The sequence below is a fragment of the Paroedura picta genome, chromosome 2 (assembly GCF_049243985.1).
Source record: "Paroedura picta isolate Pp20150507F chromosome 2, Ppicta_v3.0, whole genome shotgun sequence".
In the NCBI taxonomy this organism is placed as follows: Eukaryota; Metazoa; Chordata; class Lepidosauria; order Squamata; family Gekkonidae; genus Paroedura; species Paroedura picta.
In genome coordinates this window covers 177030715-177052339 of record NC_135370.1, presented here as the reverse complement: position 1 = coordinate 177052339, position 21625 = coordinate 177030715, and the positions used below count along the sequence as shown (strand labels likewise).

The 21625-nt window shown below is 55.1% G+C and overlaps 1 protein-coding gene across 1 annotated transcript in view; it reads left to right on the top strand.

Annotated features, from left to right (window-relative positions):
• The first annotated feature begins 407 nt into the window (after positions 1–407).
• SYT16 (synaptotagmin 16) overlaps positions 408–21625 on the top strand; it is a 110632-nt gene continuing 89414 nt past the window's right edge. The window contains exon 1 of the mRNA XM_077323914.1: positions 408–752. Coding sequence (XP_077180029.1) covers positions 461–752 — 292 coding nt within the window. The 5' untranslated portion in view covers positions 408–460. The remainder of the gene's footprint in view (positions 753–21625) is intronic.

Sequence of the window (21625 nt, the reverse complement as noted above, 5' to 3'; positions counted from 1 at the left end):
AAACTGAAGCCCCAGATGTTTCCCTGGCAGCTCCATGCTGAATGAGGAGGAAGAGGGAAGGACTTTTTTCATCCGGAGCAAGTGAGTGGAGGGAGAGGGGGGTGGTGGTGGTGGGGTGCCCAAAGACCCAACCCCTGGAGGGAGAGCTCTGTCGGGGGAGGGGGGGAGCGCAGCTCTCCCGGATGCTCATTCCACCAGGCTGTCACTCCAGGAGAGCTCCACTCTCTACGGATGCCAACCTCCAGGAGAGAGACTGGAATTCCAGACAGAGATGGAGAGAGCGGCTGCTTTGGAGGGGGGGGGGGAGCACTCTGGCATTCCGCCCCACCAGGCTCCATCCCCAAATCTCCATGCCTGCTACACTTATGCCCCCCAATATCCCTGGCAGGCCACCTTTGGGAGCTGGAAACAGCCAGGAATCTCTTCTGCGTGGAGCAGGAGGTGGGGGGGGGGGGGTTGCATGCACGGTCTCCCCGGAGCCAGATCGCTCCAGCCCCACTCCATCCCGCATCCCCGCAGGCCCGACCCGCGTTCCCACGTTCCGCACGCGCGCTTCGTCTCCCCGGGCAGGGCGCGCGCTCGGGCAGGAGCCGGCGCTCGCGCGCGTGCGCCAAGCCTCCTCCCGGGCTCGGCTCGGCTCGCCTGGAGACGCAGCGAAGATGGGCTGAGCGCAGCGGCAGGACCAGACGGGACGGGACGGGACGGGAGCGCGGCGCCGGCAGCGCCTTGCACAGCCGGGATGGCGACGGACAGTAAGTGGCCCGGACTGCTGCTGCGGCGGGGATTTTTTGGAGAGAGGCCGGGGATCGAACCCGCCACCTCGCGGGCGCCGAGCGGAGGTTTCCCCCGGGAGCCAGCGCGTCTCCCTCCTTCCGACCCCGCCCTGGCCGACTGCTTTCTCTCCCCCCCCCCCCCCCGGTCCTGAGGATGCGGCGGCAGGACGGAGCCCCCCGCGGTGGGGCAGGGCCCGGCCAGGCGGAGAGGGCGAGCGGGTCCCGGAGGGATTCCACGGCTCTGCGTGGCCCTGGGGAAGAAGGCAGAGCTCCCTGCTCCAGGCGCAGCCCGGCCCTGGGTCGGGGAACGCAAAACGGGGGTCACCTTTTGGGGGTTATCCGGGAAGGCCAGGATGTACGTTGTCGCTGCTGCGGCTGCTCTCATAATGATAATGCGAATAATATATTATTAATAAGAATAATTTGGTGGTGGGTCAGAACAAGTCTTTTTTTGCAGACAAAAGGGGTTCAATCCGAAATGGGGTCAGAGCACGTACAAAAGGGGTTCAATCTGGCGCTGGGCCAGAGCATGCTCTATCTATCTATCTATCTATCTATCTATCTATCTATCTATCTATCTATCTATCTATCTATCTATCTATCTATCTATCTATCTATCTATCTATCTATCTATCTATCTATCTATCTATCTATCTATCTATCTATCTATCTATCTCTAATAATACAAAAGGGGGTTCAACTTTTATTGTTACCTGTCTGAGCAAGGGAAGGTCAGGGTATAAATTTATTACTATTACTATTACTATTACTATTACTATTACTATTACTATTACTATTACTATTACTATTACTATTAATTGGTGCTGGGTATACAGAAAGGGGTTCAATCTGGCACCGGGTCCGAGTCCATCTTTGTGGTATCTAGGACGGTTCAGTCGTGAGGAGACCCGTGAGGTCTCTCTGGGACCCTAATTGCTGTCAGTCAAGAGGAGAAGATGCTGACCCAGGTGGACCCCTCATAAACACAGGTTCAGATTTTCCCCTCCCCTTCCTCATCTGCACATGCTGAAAGTTCATGGGTGGCTGAATCCCCCCCTTTTTAAAAAATCACCCTTTTTTGTGTTGACTGTTCCTCCTGGGAGAGCCCAGGGATTTTGGATGTTACGAAATAAACTCCCTTTCTCCAAATCTGACTTTCGAATGGCTAAACTTCCTAGAAAAGAGAACTACGTATACATTTGTACCTGTGCCTTTGACAATTTCCGGCAGCTTTCCCCCCAGGCTGTTCCCCTGCTTAATAACCGATGTATTAGTGCAAAACACAAACAAGAGCATCAACACTATAAAACAATGCCCCCCCCCCGAAGTTTTCCAGTAATTAATGTTTAAGCTCTTTACTTCCAGTAATTAATGTTTAAGCTCCTTTTACATCCCGTTAGCCAACTTAGAGAGCCGATGTGAGGCAGCTGTTAAAGCATTGGATTCGGATCCGGAGACCCAGATATGAATCCCTATGCTGCCCTGGAAGCTTGATGGCTGATCTTGGGCTTTTATGGAATCATTGAGCTGGAAGGGCACTCCAGGGTCATCTAGCCCAACCCCCTGCAGTATGCAGGGCATTTACAACTCTCAGCCTAGCCTACCTCACAGGGTTGCTGTGAGGGTAAAAACGGAGAGGAGCCACAGTGCAGTGACTAGATTTGGCCACTGAAGAAGGCCGTTTGGTCGAAACACATGTGGTCAGGGTCGCAGGAGGTCTATATCCCATATAATTGTATGATTTCATTCTGCCTGCAGGCTTATAGTTGGGCCTGGAGGAATGAGTTGCCTGCAGAGATCTGAACCCTGTTGGTACTCACTGGCAGTCTTCAAGCAAAGGTTGGATGCACACTTTTCTTGGATGCTTTAGGATGCTTAGGGCTGATCCTGTGTTGAGCAGGGGGTTGGACTAGATGGCCTGCATGGCCCCTTCCAACTCTATGATTCTATGATTCTGTGGCCTGTATGGCCCCTTCCAACTCTATGATTCTATGATTCTATGGCCTGTATGGCCCCTTCCAACTCTATGATTCTATGATTCTCTGATACTCTCAGAGTGCCGAGGGGCCTGCAAAACTTCACTCTTCAGCCGGGCATATGCTGGAGGACAAAATGGGCCACGAAATCAAACTGGGCCTCCCTTCTCTCCTCTCTGCTTCCCCTTCAAGAGTAATTGAGTCAGCCTTTTTCAACCTTTTGACCATGAAGGAGCCCTTGAAATAATTCCCCGTATCGCCAGATTAGAGGCCGCTGCTCTTAACTGCTACACCAAGCTGGCTCAGTGTTAGGTACTGAGATATAGCATTATGGGGCCTTTACATCTGGGTTTCTTTAACCTTCTGGTAGCTTTTCCTTTAGACGGTGCAGCTAAATTGTGCTGTTCCGTATGCCTTTGCCTTGCTTCCGTGGGCTGGTCCGTCCTAGGCCGTTCTGCTTTTGAACTGCAGCCAAAGCGAGCAGGAAGAGTTTTGGGGACCCTCTTTAGTCCAGAAACAAAAGCCTGTTATTGGGCTCGAGCCCAAAATGACCAAAAACCAAACCTAAACCAATGTGCAAGATTTTGAGTCATACAGAGTTCCTCATCAGGCTGATGAGGAGTTCTGGAGAACTTGAAAGCTCACATGCTGTTTTATCTCACGCACAAAAGTGCCTGATGTTGAATCAGACCCTTGGTCCAGCAAGGTCAGTGTTGTTTACTCAGACTAGCAGTGGCAGGACTCGGTATGTCCCTTTCTTAGCACTCCAAGAGTGCCCATGGGCTCAATCAAGAATCCTTGATTGTTAAGCCAGATTTTAGATCACAAGCCCGTTGGGTAAAATCCCCATAAGCCTCGCTAAGCTCCAGCGATGGGACCGAATATTGAGCCAACAAAGAAATCAATGCATTTCTTCTTCTTTTGTTAGTGGATCAGATGTGCATTACAACTGGGCAAGGAACCGCCGGTCAGAACATAAGCCGGGCTTAACCATTATCCCAGCTGATACTGAAGATTCCCTTTAAATCAAAGAGTTTTGGGAAGTACAGCTTCTCACATTATTGTACTGCAGTGGACGAAAAAGCTCCTGAATTCTCTGCTTACTGCAGCTGGTGGTAGAAAGTTAGTCCCATTAGAGTTCTAACAACCCAACAATAAATTCACACTCAGCATTTATGAATTGCTCTTCTAAACCACTTGCAACTTCTGCATGTATAACAACATCAGGAGAGCCCTGCTGTAATAGAGCAGTGGTCCATCTAGTCCAGCCTCCTGCCTCACATAGGGGCCAGCCCGTTCCTCTGGAGGGCCAGCAACAGGGCAGAGAGGCCGAGGCCTTCCTAAGGACATCAGGAGAGCCCTGCTGGGTCAGACCAGGGGTCCATCCAGTCCAGCCTCCCGTCTCACACAGGGGCCAGCCAGTTCCTCTGGAGGGCCAGCAACAGGGCAGAGAGGCCGAGGCCTTCCTAAGGACATCAGGAGAGCCCTGCTGGGTCAGACCAGGGGTCCCTCCAGTCCAGCCTCCTGTCTCACACAGGGGCCAGCCAGTTCCTCTGGAGGGCCAGCAACAGGGCAGAGAGGCCGAGGCCTTCCTAAGAACATCAGGAGAGCCCTGCTGGGTCAGACCAGGGGTCCATCCAGTCCAGCCTCCTGTCTCACACAGGGGCCAGCCAGTTCCTCTGGAGGGCCAGCAACAGGACAGAGAGGCCGAGGCCTTCCTAAGGACATCAGGAGAGCCCTGCTGGGTCAGACCAGGGGTCCATCCAGTCCAGCCTCCTGTCTCACACAGGGGCCAGCCAGTTCCTCTGGAGGGCCAGCAACAGGACAGAGAGGCCGAGGCCTTCCTAAGGACATCAGGAGAGCCCTGCTGGGTCAGACCAGGGGTCCATCCAGTCCAGCCTCCTGTCTCACACAGGGGCCAGCCAGTTCCTCTGGAGGGCCAGCAACAGGACAGAGAGGCCGAGGCCTTCCTAAGGACATCAGGAGAGCCCTGCTGGGTCAGACCAGGGGTCCATCCAGTCCAGCCTCCTGTCTCACACAGGGGCCAGCCAGTTCCTCTGGAGGGCCAACAACAGGGCAGAGAGGCCGAGGCCTTCCTAAGGACATCAGGAGAGCTCTGCTGGGTCAGACCAGGGGTACATCCAGTCCAGCCTCCTGTCTCACACAGGGGCCAGCCAGTTCCTCTGGAGGGCCAGCAACAGGGCAGAGAGGCCGAGGCCTTCCTAAGAACATCAGAGGAGCCCTGCTGGATCAGACCAGGGGTCCCTCCAGTCCAGCCTCCTGTCTCACACAGGGGCCAGCCAGTTCCTCTGGAGGGCCAGCAACAGGGCAGAGAGGCCGAGGCCTTCCTAAGGACATCAGGAGAGCCCTGCTGGGTCAGACCAGGGGTCCCTCCAGTCCAGCCTCCTGTCTCACACAGGGGCCAGCCAGTTCCTCTGGAGGGCCAGCAACAGGGCAGAGAGGCCGAGGCCTTCCTAAGGACATCAGAAGTGGTTCATCTACTACAAGCTTTCTGTGTAAAGTAGTTTTTCCTTTTGCCCATCTTGAACCTCCTGCCCATCACCTGAGGTTTGGGAGTGTGAGGAAAGGTTCACTTTGTCAACTCCCCTCCTCCCATTCATAAACCTCGATCATTCCCCCCCCCCCCCAACACCCTTTGGTGCCTCTTTTCTCAATGGAAAAGTCCCAGACTCTTCAGCCTGTCCTCATGGGGAAGGGGCTCCCACCCCCTCATATTCCTCTTGGTTATCCTCTTCTGGACATCCTGAGCTCAAACCTCCAGCTCATTCAGAGCTGACCGCCGTGGCTATCCTGCAGCGTTAATGGCTTTTTGAATTGCCACCCAAATTAAAATCTCAGCCACCAGCGCTCCTTTGTTTTGCTCCTTGTCTCACAGAGAGGTTGCTTAGCTACCAGAATTGTTTCGGTCGTTGGCCCAGGGTTGAATTAATACGTCGTGCACCAGGGACCTGTTCCGTTGTTCATCTGGGTCCCTCCTCTGCAGGGCTGGAGTCTTCCGTGGACGAGAGTACGAAGTTTATAAGCAATGTTGTTTGGGGCAGTTTTCGGCTTTGCCCTTGCCGCTGGATCACGCCCCCAGGAACAGTTTTCTGGGGGTCAGAGAGACTGTCTCCCCTGGGAGTCCAGCAGCTTTGGTGGGGAGGGCTAGTTGGACCTCTCCCTGATTTGGGTGGTGTAGGCCAGGGGTAGTCAACCTGTGGCCCTCCAGATGTTCATGGACTACAATTCCCATGAGCCCCTGCCAGCATTCGCTGGCAGGGGCTCATGGGAATTGTAGTCCATGAACATCTGGAGGACCACAGGTTGACTACCCCTGGTGTAGGCTGACCCTGCCTTGTCCAGTCTCGGAAGCTAAGCAGGGTCCGCCCTGGTTAGGACTCGGATGGGAGGCCACCAGGGAGGGGCTACGGCAGGGCAGCCAAACTGTGCAGGGGAATTCAAGTCTGTGGACATCTGGGCCTATTCTGCACACATAGGATAATGCACTTTCAGTGTGCTTTGTCAGCTGGATTTTCCTGTGCAGAACAGGAAAATCTACTTCGAAAGTGCATTGAAAGTGCATTATCCTATGTGTGCAGAATAGGCCCTGGTGAGCCACAGTTAGCCCCCCCCCCCAGTGCTATGGAAAGGGAGGCCGTAACAGCCGTTCCTCTGGAATGGTGGTCCTGGCAGAGTTGTTGTGCGGGAAATCTGTTGCATAACTGAATGGAAGAAGTTGTCATAAAATATTTGCACTCAACTTTTGCTCTCGACTTCCGTATCGTCTTGCCCTGTGACCCTGGCTTCGTTGCTGAGCCTGAACAACCCTGGCGTAGATGGACTATTGATCTGACCCAGCACAGCTCTTCTGACATTCTTGTTACATTTTCAGGACCGATGCTGCTTAGCTCCTGAGCCCATTCAAGATCAGGCTAGGCTGGGCGTTTGAAGTCAGCATTTCCCCTTCTGTAGCCATGCAAATTCCTATGCAGTTCTATCCCCTCCCTGCTCTCAATTATCTTTTTGTTCTAAACGGAAACGTTTCCAATGCTCCAGCCTCGTCTTTGCTGGGAAAGCGACAGACCCTTTTGGTTGATTTTTTTCCAGCACGGCATGTCACACCTCCCTCTAGCTGCTGGAGAAACAAGAACTGTACGCGCTATTCCCAGGGCATGTCTGTCGAGAACTAGTTTATCTGTTTTTAGATATTTGTGCCTGCCTTGAACTAGGCGGCCCAGTCTGGTTTTTGAGTGATGAAGCAGGGCTGGCCCTGTCTAGCCCTTAGGTAGGCGACCAGCAAGGAGGGCCAAGGTGGCTACGTAGACGCAGGTAACAACAAACCTCCTTGCTCAGCTCTTGCCTTGAAATCCTGGATGGCCCAGGTGAGCCCAGACTTCTCAGATCTCAGAAATCATGCAGGGGTGACGCGACTTAGTATTTGGATGGGGGACCACCAAGGAGGGCCTAGGTTTAGAGGGCAGTGATGCTCTGTCTTCTTGGTGCTTGTGGGGCAGCAGTGGAAAAGCTGCTGGAGACCTTCTAGCCCTGCTGGTCGACCTCCTATTGGGACCTGGGGTTTGGGCATTCCGTGTTGGACTGGATAGGCCATTGGCCTGAACCAACATGGCTACTCTTTTCTTTTCTTTGCGTGCACGGGTATGTGTGGAGATGTCATTTGGGTCTTCCACCTTTGGCTGTGGAATGTTTTGTTTGATTTACAAAATTTGCATGCCACTGTTCCGCCCAAACAAGACCACAGAGGCAGCTGACTATTAAAACGAAACATTATAGAAATAGCTCATGCCAACAATTAAACCCCAACTGCAAATGCACCTTTGTTGTTGTTAGGTGCGAAGTCGTGTCCGACCCATCGCGACCCCATGGACAATGATCATCCAGGCCTTCCTGTCCTCTACCATTCCCCGGAGTCCTTTTAAGTTTGCACCGACTGCTTCAGTGACTCCAGCCAGCCACCTCATTCTCTGTCGTCTCCTTCTTCTTTTGCCCTCGATCGCTCCCAGCATTAGGCTCTTCTCCAGGGAGTCCTTCCTTCTCATGAGGTGGCCAAAGTATTTGAGTTTCATCTTCAGGATCCGGCCTTCTAAGGAGCAGTCAGGGCTGATCTCCTCTAGGACTGACCGGTTTGTTCGCCTTGCAGTCCAAGGGACTCGCAGGAGTCTTCTCCAGCACCAGAGTTCAAAAGCCTCAATTCTTTGACGCTCGGCCTTCCTTATGGTCCAACTTTCACAGCCACACATCACAACTGGGAAGACTATAGCCTTAAAATACCAAATGCACCTTAAAAGCATGTAAAACCTAATTCAGCACCTTGCTCCACTTCTGTGGGTCTCTGTGGACTTTCACACCCTGAGTGATACTGCAGAATGGGAGCCCTTGGCTTTCCGCCCTCCTGGTTTGCATTCCCCCTTCCAGGCAGTGGATTTGCATCTTTCCTCTTTGCATAAAACATCAGCTGCCCATTGGGAGAGCCTGCTGGGCTGCAGATACCCACCTCAGTGTTTTGTGTTTGGTCTTGTAAACAGTCATTTCATGTTTCCATAAAAAAAAGATTTGATTTCTACTCATTCTTATGTGAACATCATGACAACAGAAGAGCCCTGCTGGGTTACATCCCTGGTCTATCTAATCCGGCATCCTGTCTCACCAGTTCCTCTGGAGGGCCAGCAACAGGGCAGAGAGGTCGAGGCCTTCATAAGAGCATCAGAAGGGCCTTGCTGGATCAGACCAGTGATCCATCTCATAGAATCATAGAGTTGGAAGGGGCCATGCAGGCCATCTAGTCCAACCCCCCGCTCAACGTCGGATCAGCCCTAAGGATCCTAAAGCATCCAAGAAAAGTGTGTATCCAGCCTTTGCTTGAAGATTGCCAGTGAGGGGGAGCTCACCACCTCTTCCTCATGTTCTTACTTAACAGTTCATGTTCTTACGAAGGCCTTGGCTTCTATGCTCTGTTGCTGATCCTCCAGAGGAACTGGTTGGCCACTGTGTGAGACAGGAGGCTGGACTGAATGGACCCCTGGTCTGACCCAGCAGGGCTCTCCTGATGTTCTGAGGAAGGCCTCGGCCTCTGCCCTGTTGTTGGCCCTCCAGAGGAACTGGCTGGACCCTGTGTGAGACAGGAGGCTGGACTGGATGGACTCCTGGTCTGATCCAGCAGGGCTCTCCTGATGTTCTTAGGAAGGCCTCGGCCTCTCTGCCCTGTTGCTGGCCCTCCAGAGGAACTGGCTGGCCACTGTGTGACAGGAGGCTGGACTGGATGGACTCCTGGTCTGATCCAGCAGGGCTCTCCTGATGTTCTTAGGAAGGCCTCGGCCTCTCTGCCCTGATTTTGGTCCTCCAAATGAACTGGTTGGCCACTATGTGAGACAGGATACTGGATTAGATGGACCCCTGGTCTGATCCAGCAACTATCTTCTTATGCTCTTAGCCTGTCTGTAGCAGCAGAAGAGTCCAGGACTAGCTTAACGACTAACAAAATGAGTGGCAAGGAAGGTGCTTTTGTGAGTCACGGCTCAAAGGGAGTCCCAGATGCTCCTTCCCTTCTACAAATGTTGTCAGTCTTCAAGGTGCTCCTGGACTCTTGCTCTTGGTCCGAATAAAGTGCATTTGGTGGGTTGTGGCTTGTTCTTGCATCCCATCCAGTTAAAATGCTGCAGTTGGTGACTATCAACCATGGTGTGTGTTTTGTTCTCTCTTCCGATTTCTGTGCTTTGGGAATTTTGGTCCTGGAATGTTTGCAGCAGCCTCCGAAGGGGGGCAGAGTTGATCCGCGAAAGATGAAAAACAGAACAGGCATTGCCGGCAGGAAGAAACGCCATCAGACCTGGCTTCTTAAAGAACGAGGATCTCTGGATTTGGTGTGAGAAACTGCTAGTCTTGGAGAACATAACGCATTTCCCCCGAGGAGTTTACCATTTTTAATGCAACTTGCCTTTGAATGCATATTTACTTTTTTGGGGGGTATATTATGGTTGTTTCTATCCTTTTCTGCGAGCCAGCTTGACGTAGTGGTCAAAAGCAGCGACTTCTAATCTAGCGAGCTGGGTTTGATCCCCCGCGCCTCCACATGCAGACGGCTGGGTGACTTTGGGCTAGTCACAGTCTTGTTAGAGCTGATCTCACAGGGCTCTCTCAGCCTCACACACCCCATAGACTGTTGTGGGGAGAGGAAGGGAAGGGCCCTCAGATTTCTGAAAACAGCCAAATTAGGGATCTGGAAGGGGAGCATTTGTGGCAGTAGGGGAGAAGTATTCTTGAGTCCAAGCCTGCGATGGCTCATTGGTAGTACTTCTGCTTGGTGTCCAGGTGTTCCCAGGTTCAATCCCGGGCAGCTCCGTTTAAGAGAACCTGACAGCAGGTGATGTACAAGTCCTCGGCCAGAGTCCCTGGAAACCAGTATCTGTTTCTGTATAAACCACTGCACATTATGTGTCCAGTCCCACAACAACAATTCTGAATTCGCTGTCACAAGAATAAACAGCCTCCAAAGGGGATCAGATGGATTCATGGAGGATGTGTGTATTTTCCTCAGGATCTCTTCCAAACTGGGCCTTGAGGGTTGTCACAGTTTGGGATCTAGTACAGGGACCCCCTGTAGGGACAAGAGCCTCTTGTGGCGCAGAGTGATAAATCAACAGACATGCTGTCTGAAAGCTCTGCCCATGAGGCTGGGAGTTCGATCCCAGCAGCCGGCTCAAGGTTGACTCAGCCTTCCATCCTTCCGAGGTCGGTAAAATGAGTACCCAGCTTGCTGGGGGGTAAACAGTAATGACTGGGGAAGGCACTGGCAAACCACCCCGTATCGAGTCTGCCATGAAAACGCTGGAGGGCGTCACCCCAAGGGTCAGACATGACCCGGTGCTTGCACAGGGGATACCTTTACCTTTTACCTTTTTACAGGGACCCCCAAGCCTCTCGAGCCTGCGATCGCCTTCCAAATTCCGACACCATTCAGTGGGGAAAGCCACAAAACGGCTGCCGCTACTTTTCTTGAGTCCCACTGTAAAAAGCAGTGTTTTTCTTTTTAAAAGAATGACACAGCCAATCAGATCACGGGCATCCCATTGGGGACCTTAATCTAGGGCAGGGATGGCTTTCCAGATGTCCATGGACTACAAATCCCATGAGCATACTGGCAGGGGCTCATGGGAATTGTAGTCTCTGGACATCCGGAAGGCCACAGTTTGGCCACCCCTGATCTAGGGCCACTTCTCCCCGAACCACCCTATACTGTTGCAAGCAGCATGCTAAATGACAGTGTAACATGAGCCTTTGCATCCTCTCTCATACTCCTGCCTCTGTGGGTCCCTGCTGCACTTGCACATCAGCGTTCAGTGGGGTGCTCAGTCACGTGGGGGTGACATGAGGTCGTTCCCAGCTGGGGAGTGGAAGGATTCAGGGCCACCCGCCGTCCTCTGCTGGTTTGAATGGCCTTCTTGGAAATCAGTCTGCCTGCTTCTGAAGTGCCCGCATTGAGCAACATGATGAAAATAGCTCTCCTTAACCAGTGACAGATGGGCACGGCTCCCCCCCCCAAAAAAGAAATATGTTGTTTTCCTTGCTCGTGGAAGAAACACTTTGGAATCATAAATGGCCCGTTAAGGGAGTATTTCAGTACTAGAAGATGCTCAGATCCCTTGATCGTGGTGAAACCTTGATGGTTACGAACAGGTAAAACACTAATAGGTGAGCATAAGAACATAAGCGAAGCCATGTTGGATCAGGCCAGTGGCCCATCTACTCCTACGCCCTGTATCACACAGAGTGGCCACAACCCAGGGCCCATCAGGAGGTCCACCAGCAGGGCCAGAACTCCAGAAGCCCTCCCACTGTGCCCGCCCCAAGCACCAAGAATACCAAGGATCACTTTGCTAGATATAAAAAGCCATGTTGGATCAGTCCAATGGCCTATCCAGTCCACCACTCTGTGCCACACAGTGGCCAAAGCCCAGGGGCCATCAGGAGGTCCACCAGCAGGGCCAGAACTCTAGAAATCCCCCACCCACTGCTCCGCCCCCCATGCACTAACCATCGGGGAGGGCAAAGTCGGGGTCTGCAAGGGAGAGGAACCTGGATTCAGTGGCTGAGCATCTTGCACGTAGAAAGTCTCAGGCCCCATCCTTGGTATCATGAGCTTAAAAGAGGACCAGGCGGTTGATGATGTGAACAATCTCCACCTGAGACCTTGATGGGTCAAAGCTGTTCGTAGATGGGATATGCTGCCTCGGAGGGTGGTGGAGTTTCCTTCATTGGAAGCTTTTAGGAGGAGATTGGATGACCGTCCATCAGGAGGGTGTGATTTAAAGTCCTTGAAAAGGGACAGGGGACTGGACTGGAGGTCCCTTGGGGTCCCTTCCAGATTTCTGTGTGATTCTGATTCTGATCGGTGCTTGGACAGAAGACCACTGAGGAAGTCCAGAATTGCTAGTAGGCCAGCCTAATTGCTAGGCACAGAGAGCAGGAAATCTGACCTAGAAAAGCCTCCCTTTTAGTTACGTCTCGAGAAGAGCAGCATTTGGAAACCGAAATAGACGCAGTGCGGGGGAAAATCCAAGGAGGTCACATGTTTGATGATGATGATGGAGGAGGAAGGTGAGAATAGCCGGGCTGCTGAAAGCATCCCGCTGCTGCTCCCTTCCTGTTAAAATTCGCCCTGCTTTGTTTTTCTGGTTGTGTGGAAAGGGAAGAACACTGGGCAGCGGAAAAGCACCAGTTCTCTTTAGCAGTTGTGGGAACAGTCACGGTTGTTCTTTGCTTGCTTTGACACCTGTTTGGATTTGACCTGGGAATGAGTTTTATGGAAAGCTCCCTGGAAATGTGTTTGAGAGATTACCAAAGGTGGCCTCCAGAGAGCAGTAGAACACTCTTCCTGAACGGACGCTGGTCTAAAATGTGGAATTCACTGCCAGAGGCTGTTGTGATGGCCACGGGAACACTTTTCAAAGATGACTTAGGGGAACCTCCAGATTCAGAGGTTGCAGAGCCAGAAGGCAAAATCAGGGGAAGGCCTCGGCCTCTCTGCCCTGTTGTTGGGCCTCCCGAGGAACAGGTTGGTCTTTGTGTGAGACAGGAGGCTGGACTAGATGGACCCCTGGTCTGATCCAGCAGGGCTCTTCTGATGTTCTTAGGAAGGCCTCGGCCTCTCTGCCCTGTTGCTGGCCCTGCAGAGGAACTGGCTGGCCCCTGTGTGAGACAGGAGGCTGGACTGGATGGACCCCTAGTCTGACCCAGCAGGGCTCTTCTGATGTTCTTAGGCCCTGCAGAGGAACTGGCTGGCCCCTGTGTGAGACAGGAGGCTGGACTGGATGGACCCCTGGTCTGACCCAGCAGGGCTCTTCTGATGTTCTTAGGAAGGCCTCGGCCTCTCTGCCCTGTTGCTGGCCCTCCAGAGGAACTGGCTGGCCCCTGTGTGAGACAGGAGGCTGGACTGGATGGACCCCTGGTCTGATCCAGCAGGGCTCTCCTGATGTCCTTAGGAAGGCCTCGGCCTCTCTGCCATGTTGCTGGCCCTCCAGAGGAACTGGCTGGCCCCTGTGTGAGACAGGAGGCTGGACTAGATGGACCCCTGGTCTGACCCAGCAGGGCTCTTCTGATGTCCTTAGGAAGGCCTTGGCCTCTCTGCCCTGTTGCTGGCCCTCCAGAGGAACTGGCTGGCCTCTGTGTGAGACAGGAGGTTGGACTAGATCGATGACTGGTCTGACCCAGCAGGGCTCTCCTGATGTTCTTAGGAAGGCCTTAAAAGAGTTGGTTTTTACATCCCACTTTTCTGTACCCAAAGTAGTCTCAAAGCTTCTCCTTCCCTATCCTCTCCCCACAACAAGCACCCTGTGAGGTAAGTGAGGCCGAGAGAGCTCTGAGAGAACTGTCATGGGCCCTAGGTCACCCAGCTGGCTTCATGTAGAGGAGGAATGGGGAATCAAACCCGGCTCTCCATATTAGAGGCTGCTGTTCTTAACCACGTCACCCAGCTGGCTCTCGAGTTGTAGGTGACCGGACTGGAAATGCCCTGCCTGAGACCTTGAAGAGTTGCTGCCAGTTGGAGTCGGCAATACTGATAGGGAGGGCGGGGCTGTGGCTCTGTGGAAGAGCCTGCCCTTTCAATTTAGGAGGTCCCAGGTTCAATCCCTTTGGATCTCTAGTTCAAAAGGACCAGGGAGTAGGTGGTAGGGAAGACATCTGCCCGAGAGAGCAGCTGCCTGCCAGAGCAGACAATACTGACCTGCAGGGATCAAGGGTGTGATTCAGTAGAAGGAGGCTTCAAGTTGGCCTTTTCCCTTGACAGACGGGGCCAGCGCCCCTCTCTTTCCTTGGTGCCAAAGATTTTGAAACTGTTCTTTCCAAGTGTCTCTGCAGAGGCGGTCCCTCTTGTCTGCCTTTGCCAGAGCAACAGGAAATGCCAAGGACGGGTCCCGATTCGAACAGCACAGACTTAGTTTGGATTTTGCTTTTCCGTTGCAAGAATTCTGCCCTGCCGATATTCTGTAGCCTTTCAGCATCATGTATGGCAGGGGTAGTCAACCTGTGGTCCTCCAGATGTCCATGGACTACAGTTCCCATGAGCCCCTGCCGGCAAACGCTGGCAGGGGCTCATGGGAATTGTAGTCCATGGACATCTGGAGGACCACAGGTTGACTACCCCTGATGTATGGGATGGCTTTGAGCCTGTGGGATTTGCAAGTCTTCGGGAGAGTACAGGAGCTGTCCAGGGTCCTGCAGCCCCAGCCTCTTTTGCAGAACTCCTCCACACGGAGCCAACTAGGTGAAACTGGGCCAGTCACAGTTCTCTCAGTGTTGTTGTCACAGATCAGTTCTCCCAGAGCTCTCTCAGCCTGACAAGGTGTCTGTGGTGGGGAGAGGAAGGGAAAGGTGTTTGTAAGCCATTTTTGGGACTCCTTCAGGTAGTGAAAAAGTGGGGTCTAAAACAACCAGATCTTCTTCCTCTCCCCCAGGCAATTCTTGCTCAGTTCAAAAGGGCCTGCCCATAATATCGGACAAACCTTTTGAAAGGCCTTTAAGAAATCCCTTTCCCCAATCCCACTTTCTCCCTCCCTTAGCTGAAGCCTCTGCTTGCTTTTTTAGGGATGTAGCAGGCAGGTTAGCCCCCCTCCCAACACATCAATCTAAATCAGGGGTAGTCAAACTGCGGCCCTCCAGATGTCCATGGACTACAATTCCCAGGAGCCCCTGCCAGCGAATGATCTAAATTGACCCAGCGAGAAATGTATGATTCATCTGCATGACATCACCCCAGCATTGTAAATGTGAGAACTTGATTTCCACAGCAGTTCCCCTCCCTCCTCGCCCCACCGCTCTGCTGGGTAAGTCCAGCCTGCAGGAGAATAATCCCCCGTTCAGGGATCAAAGGGAACTCAGGCCTAAACACTTCCTGGGGGAATAGGATGGAAAGCCTAAAGGGCATAGTTAAGGCAGCCTGTTTAATAGAGATGTGTCCTATTTCTGCAAGATATCAAAGTCCCACTGCCTTGGTCAGACCGCCTCTGGAGTCCTGTGTGCAGTTCTGGAGGCCTCACTTCAAAAAGGAGGTGGACAAAATGGAGAGGGGACAGAAGAGGAGGAGGAGGAAGATAAGAAGAAGAAGAGTTGGTTCTTATATGCTTTTTCTCTACCTGCAGGAGTTTCAAAGTGGCTTACATTTGCCTTCCCTTTCCTCTCCCCACAATAGACACCCTGTGATGGAGTTGAGGCTGAGAGATATTACTAAAGAAGAAGAAGAGTTGGTTCTTATATGCTGTTTTTTTCTACCCGAAGGAGGCTCAAAGCGGCTTACAGTCGCCTTCCCTTTCCTCTCCCCACAACAGACACCCTGTGGGGTGGGTGAGGCTGAGAGAGCCCCGATATTCCTGCTCGGTGAGAACAGCTTTATCAGTGCCATGGCGAGCCCAAGGTCACCCAGCTGGCTGCATGTGGGGGAGCGCAGAATCGAACCAGGCATGCCAGATTAGAAGTCCACACTCCTAACCACTACACCAAACTGGTTCTGAAGAAGAATTGGTTCTTATATGCCGCTTTTCTTTACCCGAAGGAGTCTCAAAGCAGCTTACATTTGCCTTCCCTTTCCTCTCCCCACAACAAACACCCTGTGAGGGAGGGGAGGCTGAGAGAGCTCTGATATTATGTTAGGTCAGAACAGCTTTATCAGTGCTGTGGCAAACCAAAGGTCACCCAGCTGGCTGCAATTGGGGGAACGGGGAATCAAAACCGGTTCGCCAGATTAGAAGTCAGCACTCCTAACCACTACACCAAGCCGGTGATGAGGATGGTCCGGGACCTGGGGACAAAGGAAAGGCTTAGGGACTGGAGAAGAGGAGTTGGAGAAGGGACAGGATGGTTCCCTTGAAGTATCTGAAAGGTTTGTCAGTTGGGGGAGGGCAGGGAGCAATTTTTTTGGCCCAGAGTAATGGCTTTAGAATACGTGTAGAATGGGACAGGCTAGCTTTCAGGAGGGAAATGTTCACAGTCGGAATAGTCCAGTGGTAGAACAGGCTTAAGAAGGTGGAATATCCCCCCTCAGTGGCTGGACAGATCCTTCTCCTGGATGCTTGAGGCTGATCCTGCACTGAGCAGGGGGTGGGACTAGATGGCCTGGATGGCCCCTTCCCACTCTAGGATTCTGGGAGTCTAGTTCAGCAGTGGAAGGGGCTGCCTAAGGAGGTGGGGAGCTCCCCCTCACTGGCCGTCTTCAAGCAGCGGCTGGACAGATCCTTCTCCTGGATGCTTGAGGCTGATCCTGCACTGAGCAGGGGGTGGGACTAGATGGCCTGCATGGCCCTTCCCACTCTAGGATTCTAGGAGTCTAGTTCAGCAGTGGAAGGGGCTGCCTCAGGAGGTGGGGAGCTCCCCCTCACTGGTGGTCTTCAAGCAGTGGCTGGACAGATCCTTCTCCTGGATGCTTGAGGCTGATCCTGCATTGAGCAGGGGTGGGACTAGATGGCCTGGATGGCCCCTTCCCACTCTAGGATTCTGGGAGTCTAGTTCAGCAGTGGAAGGGGCTGCCTAAGGAGGTGGGGAGCTCCCCCTCACTGGCCGTCTTCAAGCAGGGGCTGGACAGATCCTTCTCCTGGATGCTTGAGGCTGATCCTGCACTGAGCAGGGGTGGGACTAGATGGCCTGGATGGCCCCTTCCCACTCTAGGATTCTGGGAGTCTAGTTCAGCAGTGGAAGGGGCTGCCTCAGGAGGTAGGGAGCTCCCCCTCATTGGCGGTCTTCAAGCAGAGGCTGGACAGATCCTTCTCCTGGATGCTTGAGGCTGATCCTGCACTGAGCAGGGGTGGGACTAGATGGCCTGGATGGCCCCTTCCCACTCTAGGATTCTGGGAGTCTAGTTCAGCAGTGGAAGGGGCTGCCTCAGGAGGTGGGGAGCTCCCCCTCATTGGCGGTCTTCAAGCAGAGGCTGGACAGATCTTTCTCCTGGATGCTTGAGGCTGATCCTGCACTGAGCAGGGGTGGGACTAGATGACCTGTAGGGCCCCTTCCCACTCTGTGATGCTCTACTTCTTTTTAACTGCCATGCCGTGGAGTCCCTGGGGCTCATGGGAACTGTAGTCCATGGACATCTGGAGAGCCACCATTTGGCCTCCCCTGCCCTATAGGGTTGCCGCAAGTCGGCTGCGACTCTGCGGTGCTTCCCACCATGGGGAGACGCATGGAGAAACAGGAAAGGCCTTCCGCTCCAGCAGTGCCACCATCCCACCACTAGAGGGAGATGCAACACTTGTAGTTATTCGGTCCCCAGCCCTTCCGGAGCGCGGACGGATCGATCGGCATCGAAATCGGACCTGCCCCACCGACCGCCTGGAAGGAAACGCGAGGCCAGCCGTCAGGAAGCAGAGCACTTACTCTAGCCCCTCTGGGGGGCATTAGATCACTCCCCTCGACGCTACGTCGGGGAGGCTAAATTGGAAGGCCTCGTCTGGTCAAGGTCGTCTGGCTTTTCCCGTAAATTGCAAGCGGGTCGAATCCGGAACGCGATAAACCTAGGGCGACGGTGGGTCAGCTCCCAGCAAGAGGGATGGCCCCTCTGCGGACGAGGAGAGCTCTCCCGCTGCCCAGCAAAGCATCTTTGTATCGACCGGAGCAGCTCGACTTCTCTTCTGTTGCTGAAGAAGAAGATCAATGGCCGATGACGCAAGCCTTTCGAAACGTAGACTGGCTTTCTAATCATGGCTAAAAGCTCTTCTGATAGGTGCAGTTCTGAGGCCGGCAACAATGGTGAGGGGCCGTGGCCCAGTGGGAGATCATCTGCTTGGCATGCGGAAGGCCGCAGGTTCGATGCCCAGCATCTCCAGGGTGAAAAAAGTCCAGCAGTCGGAGAGGAGAACCTGGAGGGCAGTTTCCGGTCAGAGTAGACCACACTCGTCAGAGAGCCAGTGTGGCCGTTAAACAGCGACCGACTGTAATGTGGAGAGCCCGGTGTGATTCCCCACCCCTACATCCAGTCCAGCCTCCTGTCTCACACAGGGGCCAGCCAGATCCTCTGGAGGGCCAGCAACAGGGCAGAGAGGCCGAGGCCTTCCTAAGGACATCAGGAGAGCCCTGCTGGGTCAGACCAGGGGTCCATCCAGTCCAGCCTCCCGTCTCACACAGGGGCCAGCCAGTTCCTCTGGAGGGCCAGCAACAGGGCAGAGAGGCCGAGGCCTTCCTAAGGACATCAGGAGAGCCCTGCTGGGTCAGACCAGGGGTCCATCCAGTCCAGCCTCCTGTCTCACACAGGGGCCAGCCAGTTCCTCTGGAGGGCCAGCAACAGGGCAGAGAGGCCGAGGCCTTCCTAAGGACATCAGGAGAGCCCTGCTGGGTCAGACCAGGGGTCCATCCAGCCCAGCCTCCTGTCTCACACAGGGGCCAGCCAGTTCCTCTGGAGGGCCAGCAACAGGGCAGAGAGGCCGAGGCCTTCCTAAGGACATCAGGAGAGCCCTGCTGGGTCAGACCAGGGGTCCATCCAGCCCAGCCTCCTGTCTCACACAGGGGCCAGCCAGTTCCTCTGGAGGGCCAGCAACAGGGCAGAGAGGCCGAGGCCTTCCTAAGGACATCAGGAGAGCCCTGCTGGGTCAGACCAGGGGTCCCTCCAGCCCAGCCTCCTGTCTCACACAGGGGCCAGCCAGTTCCTCTGGAGGGCCAGCAACAGGGCAGAGAGGCCGAGGCCTTCCTAAGGACATCAGGAGAGCCCTGCTGGGTCAGACCAGGGGTCCATCCAGTCCAGCCTCCTGTCTCACACAGGGGCCAGCCAGTTCCTCTGAAGGGCCAGCAACAGGGCAGAGAGGCCGAGGCCTTCCTAAGGACATCAGGAGAGCCCTGCTGGGTCAGACCAGGGGTCCATCCAGTCCAGCCTCCTGTCTCACACAGGGGCCAGCCAGTTCCTCTGAAGGGCCAGCAACAGGGCAGAGAGGCCGAGGCCTTCCTAAGGACATCAGGAGAGCCCTGCTGGGTCAGACCAGGGGTCCATCCAGTCCAGCCTCCTGTCTCACACAGGGGCCAGCCAGTTCCTCTGGAGTGCCAGCAACAGGGCAGAGAGGGCGAGGCCTTCCTAAGGACATCAGGAGAGCCCTGCTGGGTCAGACCAGGGGTCCCTCCAGCCCAGCCTCCTGTCTCACACAGGGGCCAGCCAGTTCCTCTGGAGGGCCAGCAACAGGGCAGAGAGGCCGAGGCCTTCCTAAGGACATCAGGAGAGCCCTGCTGGGTCAGACCAGGGGTCCATCCAGTCCAGCCTCCTGTCTCACACAGGGGCCAGCCAGTTCCTCTGGAGGGCCAGCAACAGGGCAGAGAGGCCGAGGCCTTCCTAAGGACATCAGGAGAGCCCTGCTGGGTCAGACCAGGGGTCCCTCCAGTCCAGCCTCCTGTCTCACACAGGGGCCAGCCAGTTCCTCTGGAGGGCCAACAACAGGGCAGAGAGGCCGAGGCCTTCCTAAGGACATCAGAAGAGCCCTGCTGGGTCAGACCAGGGGTCCATCCAGTCCAGCCTCCTGTCTCACACAGGGGCCAGCCAGTTCCTCTGGAGGGCCAGCAACAGGGCAGAGAGGCCGAGGCCTTCCTAAGGACATCAGAAGAGCCCTGCTGGGTCAGACCAGGGGTCCATCCAGTCCAGCCTCCTGTCTCACACAGGGGCCAGCCAGTTCCTCTGGAGGGCCAGCAACAGGGCAGAGAGGCCGAGGCCTTCCTAAGGACATCAGGAGAGCCCTGCTGGGTCAGACCAGGGGTCTATCCAGTCCAGCCTCCTGTCTCACACAGGGGCCAGCCAGTTCCTCTGGAGGGCCAGCAACAGGGCAGAGAGGCCGAGGCCTTCCTAAGGACATCAGGAGAGCCCTGCTGGGTCAGACCAGGGGTCCATCCAGTCCAGCCTCCTGTCTCACACAGGGGCCAGCCAGTTCCTCTGAAGGGCCAGCAACAGGGCAGAGAGGCCGAGGCCTTCCTAAGGACATCAGGAGAGCCCTGCTGGGTCAGACCAGGGGTCCATCCAGTCCAGCCTCCTGTCTCACACAGGGGCCAGCCAGTTCCTCTGGAGGGCCAGCAACAGGGCAGAGAGGGCGAGGCCTTCCTAAGGACATCAGGAGAGCCCTGCTGGGTCAGACCAGGGGTCCCTCCAGCCCAGCCTCCTGTCTCACACAGGAGCCAGCCAGTTCCTCTGGAGGGCCAGCAACAGGGCAGAGAGGCCGAGGCCTTCCTAAGGACATCAGGAGAGCCCTGCTGGGTCAGACCAGGGGTCCATCCAGTCCAGCCTCCTGTCTCACACAGGGGCCAGCCAGTTCCTCTGGAGGGCCAGCAACAGGGCAGAGAGGCCGAGGCCTTCCTAAGGACATCAGGAGAGCCCTGCTGGGTCAGACCAGGGGTCCCTCCAGTCCAGCCTCCTGTCTCACACAGGGGCCAGCCAGTTCCTCTGGAGGGCCAACAACAGGGCAGAGAGGCCGAGGCCTTCCTAAGGACATCAGAAGAGCCCTGCTGGGTCAGACCAGGGGTCCATCCAGTCCAGCCTCCTGTCTCACACAGGGGCCAGCCAGTTCCTCTGGAGGGCCAACAACAGGGCAGAGAGGCCGAGGCCTTCCTAAGGACATCAGGAGAGCCCTGCTGGGTCAGACCAGGGGTCCATCCAGTCCAGCCTCCTCTCTCACACAGGGGCCAGCCAGTTCCTCTGGAGGGTCAGCAACAGGGCAGAGAGGCCGAGGCCTTCCTAAGGACATCAGAAGAGCCCTGCTGGGTCAGACCAGGGGTCCATCCAGTCCAGCCTCCTGTCTCACACAGGGGCCAGCCAGTTCCTCTGGAGTGCCAGCAACAGGGCAGAGAGGGCGAGGCCTTCCTAAGGACATCAGGAGAGCCCTGCTGGGTCAGACCAGGGGTCCCTCCAGCCCAGCCTCCTGTCTCACACAGGGGCCAGCCAGTTCCTCTGGAGTGCCAGCAACAGGGCAGAGAGGGCGAGGCCTTCCTAAGGACATCAGAAGAGCCCTGCTGGGTCAGACCAGGGGTCCATCCAGTCCAGCCTCCTGTCTCACACAGGGGCCAGCCAGTTCCTCTGGAGGGCCAGCAACAGGGCAGAGAGGCCGAGGCCTTCCTAAGGACATCAGGAGAGCCCTGCTGGGTCAGACCAGGGGTCCCTCCAGTCCAGCCTCCAGTCTCACACAGGGGCCAGCCAGTTCCTCTGGAGGGCCAGCAATAGGGCAGAGAGGCCGAGGCCTTCCTAAGGACATCAGGAGAGCCCTGCTGGGTCAGACCAGGGGTCCCTCCAGTCCAGCCTCCTGTCTCACACAGGGGCCAGCCAGTTCCTCTGGAGGGCCAGCAACAGGGCAGAGAGGCCGAGGCCTTCCTAAGGACATCAGGAGAGCCCTGCTGGGTCAGACCAGGGGTCCATCC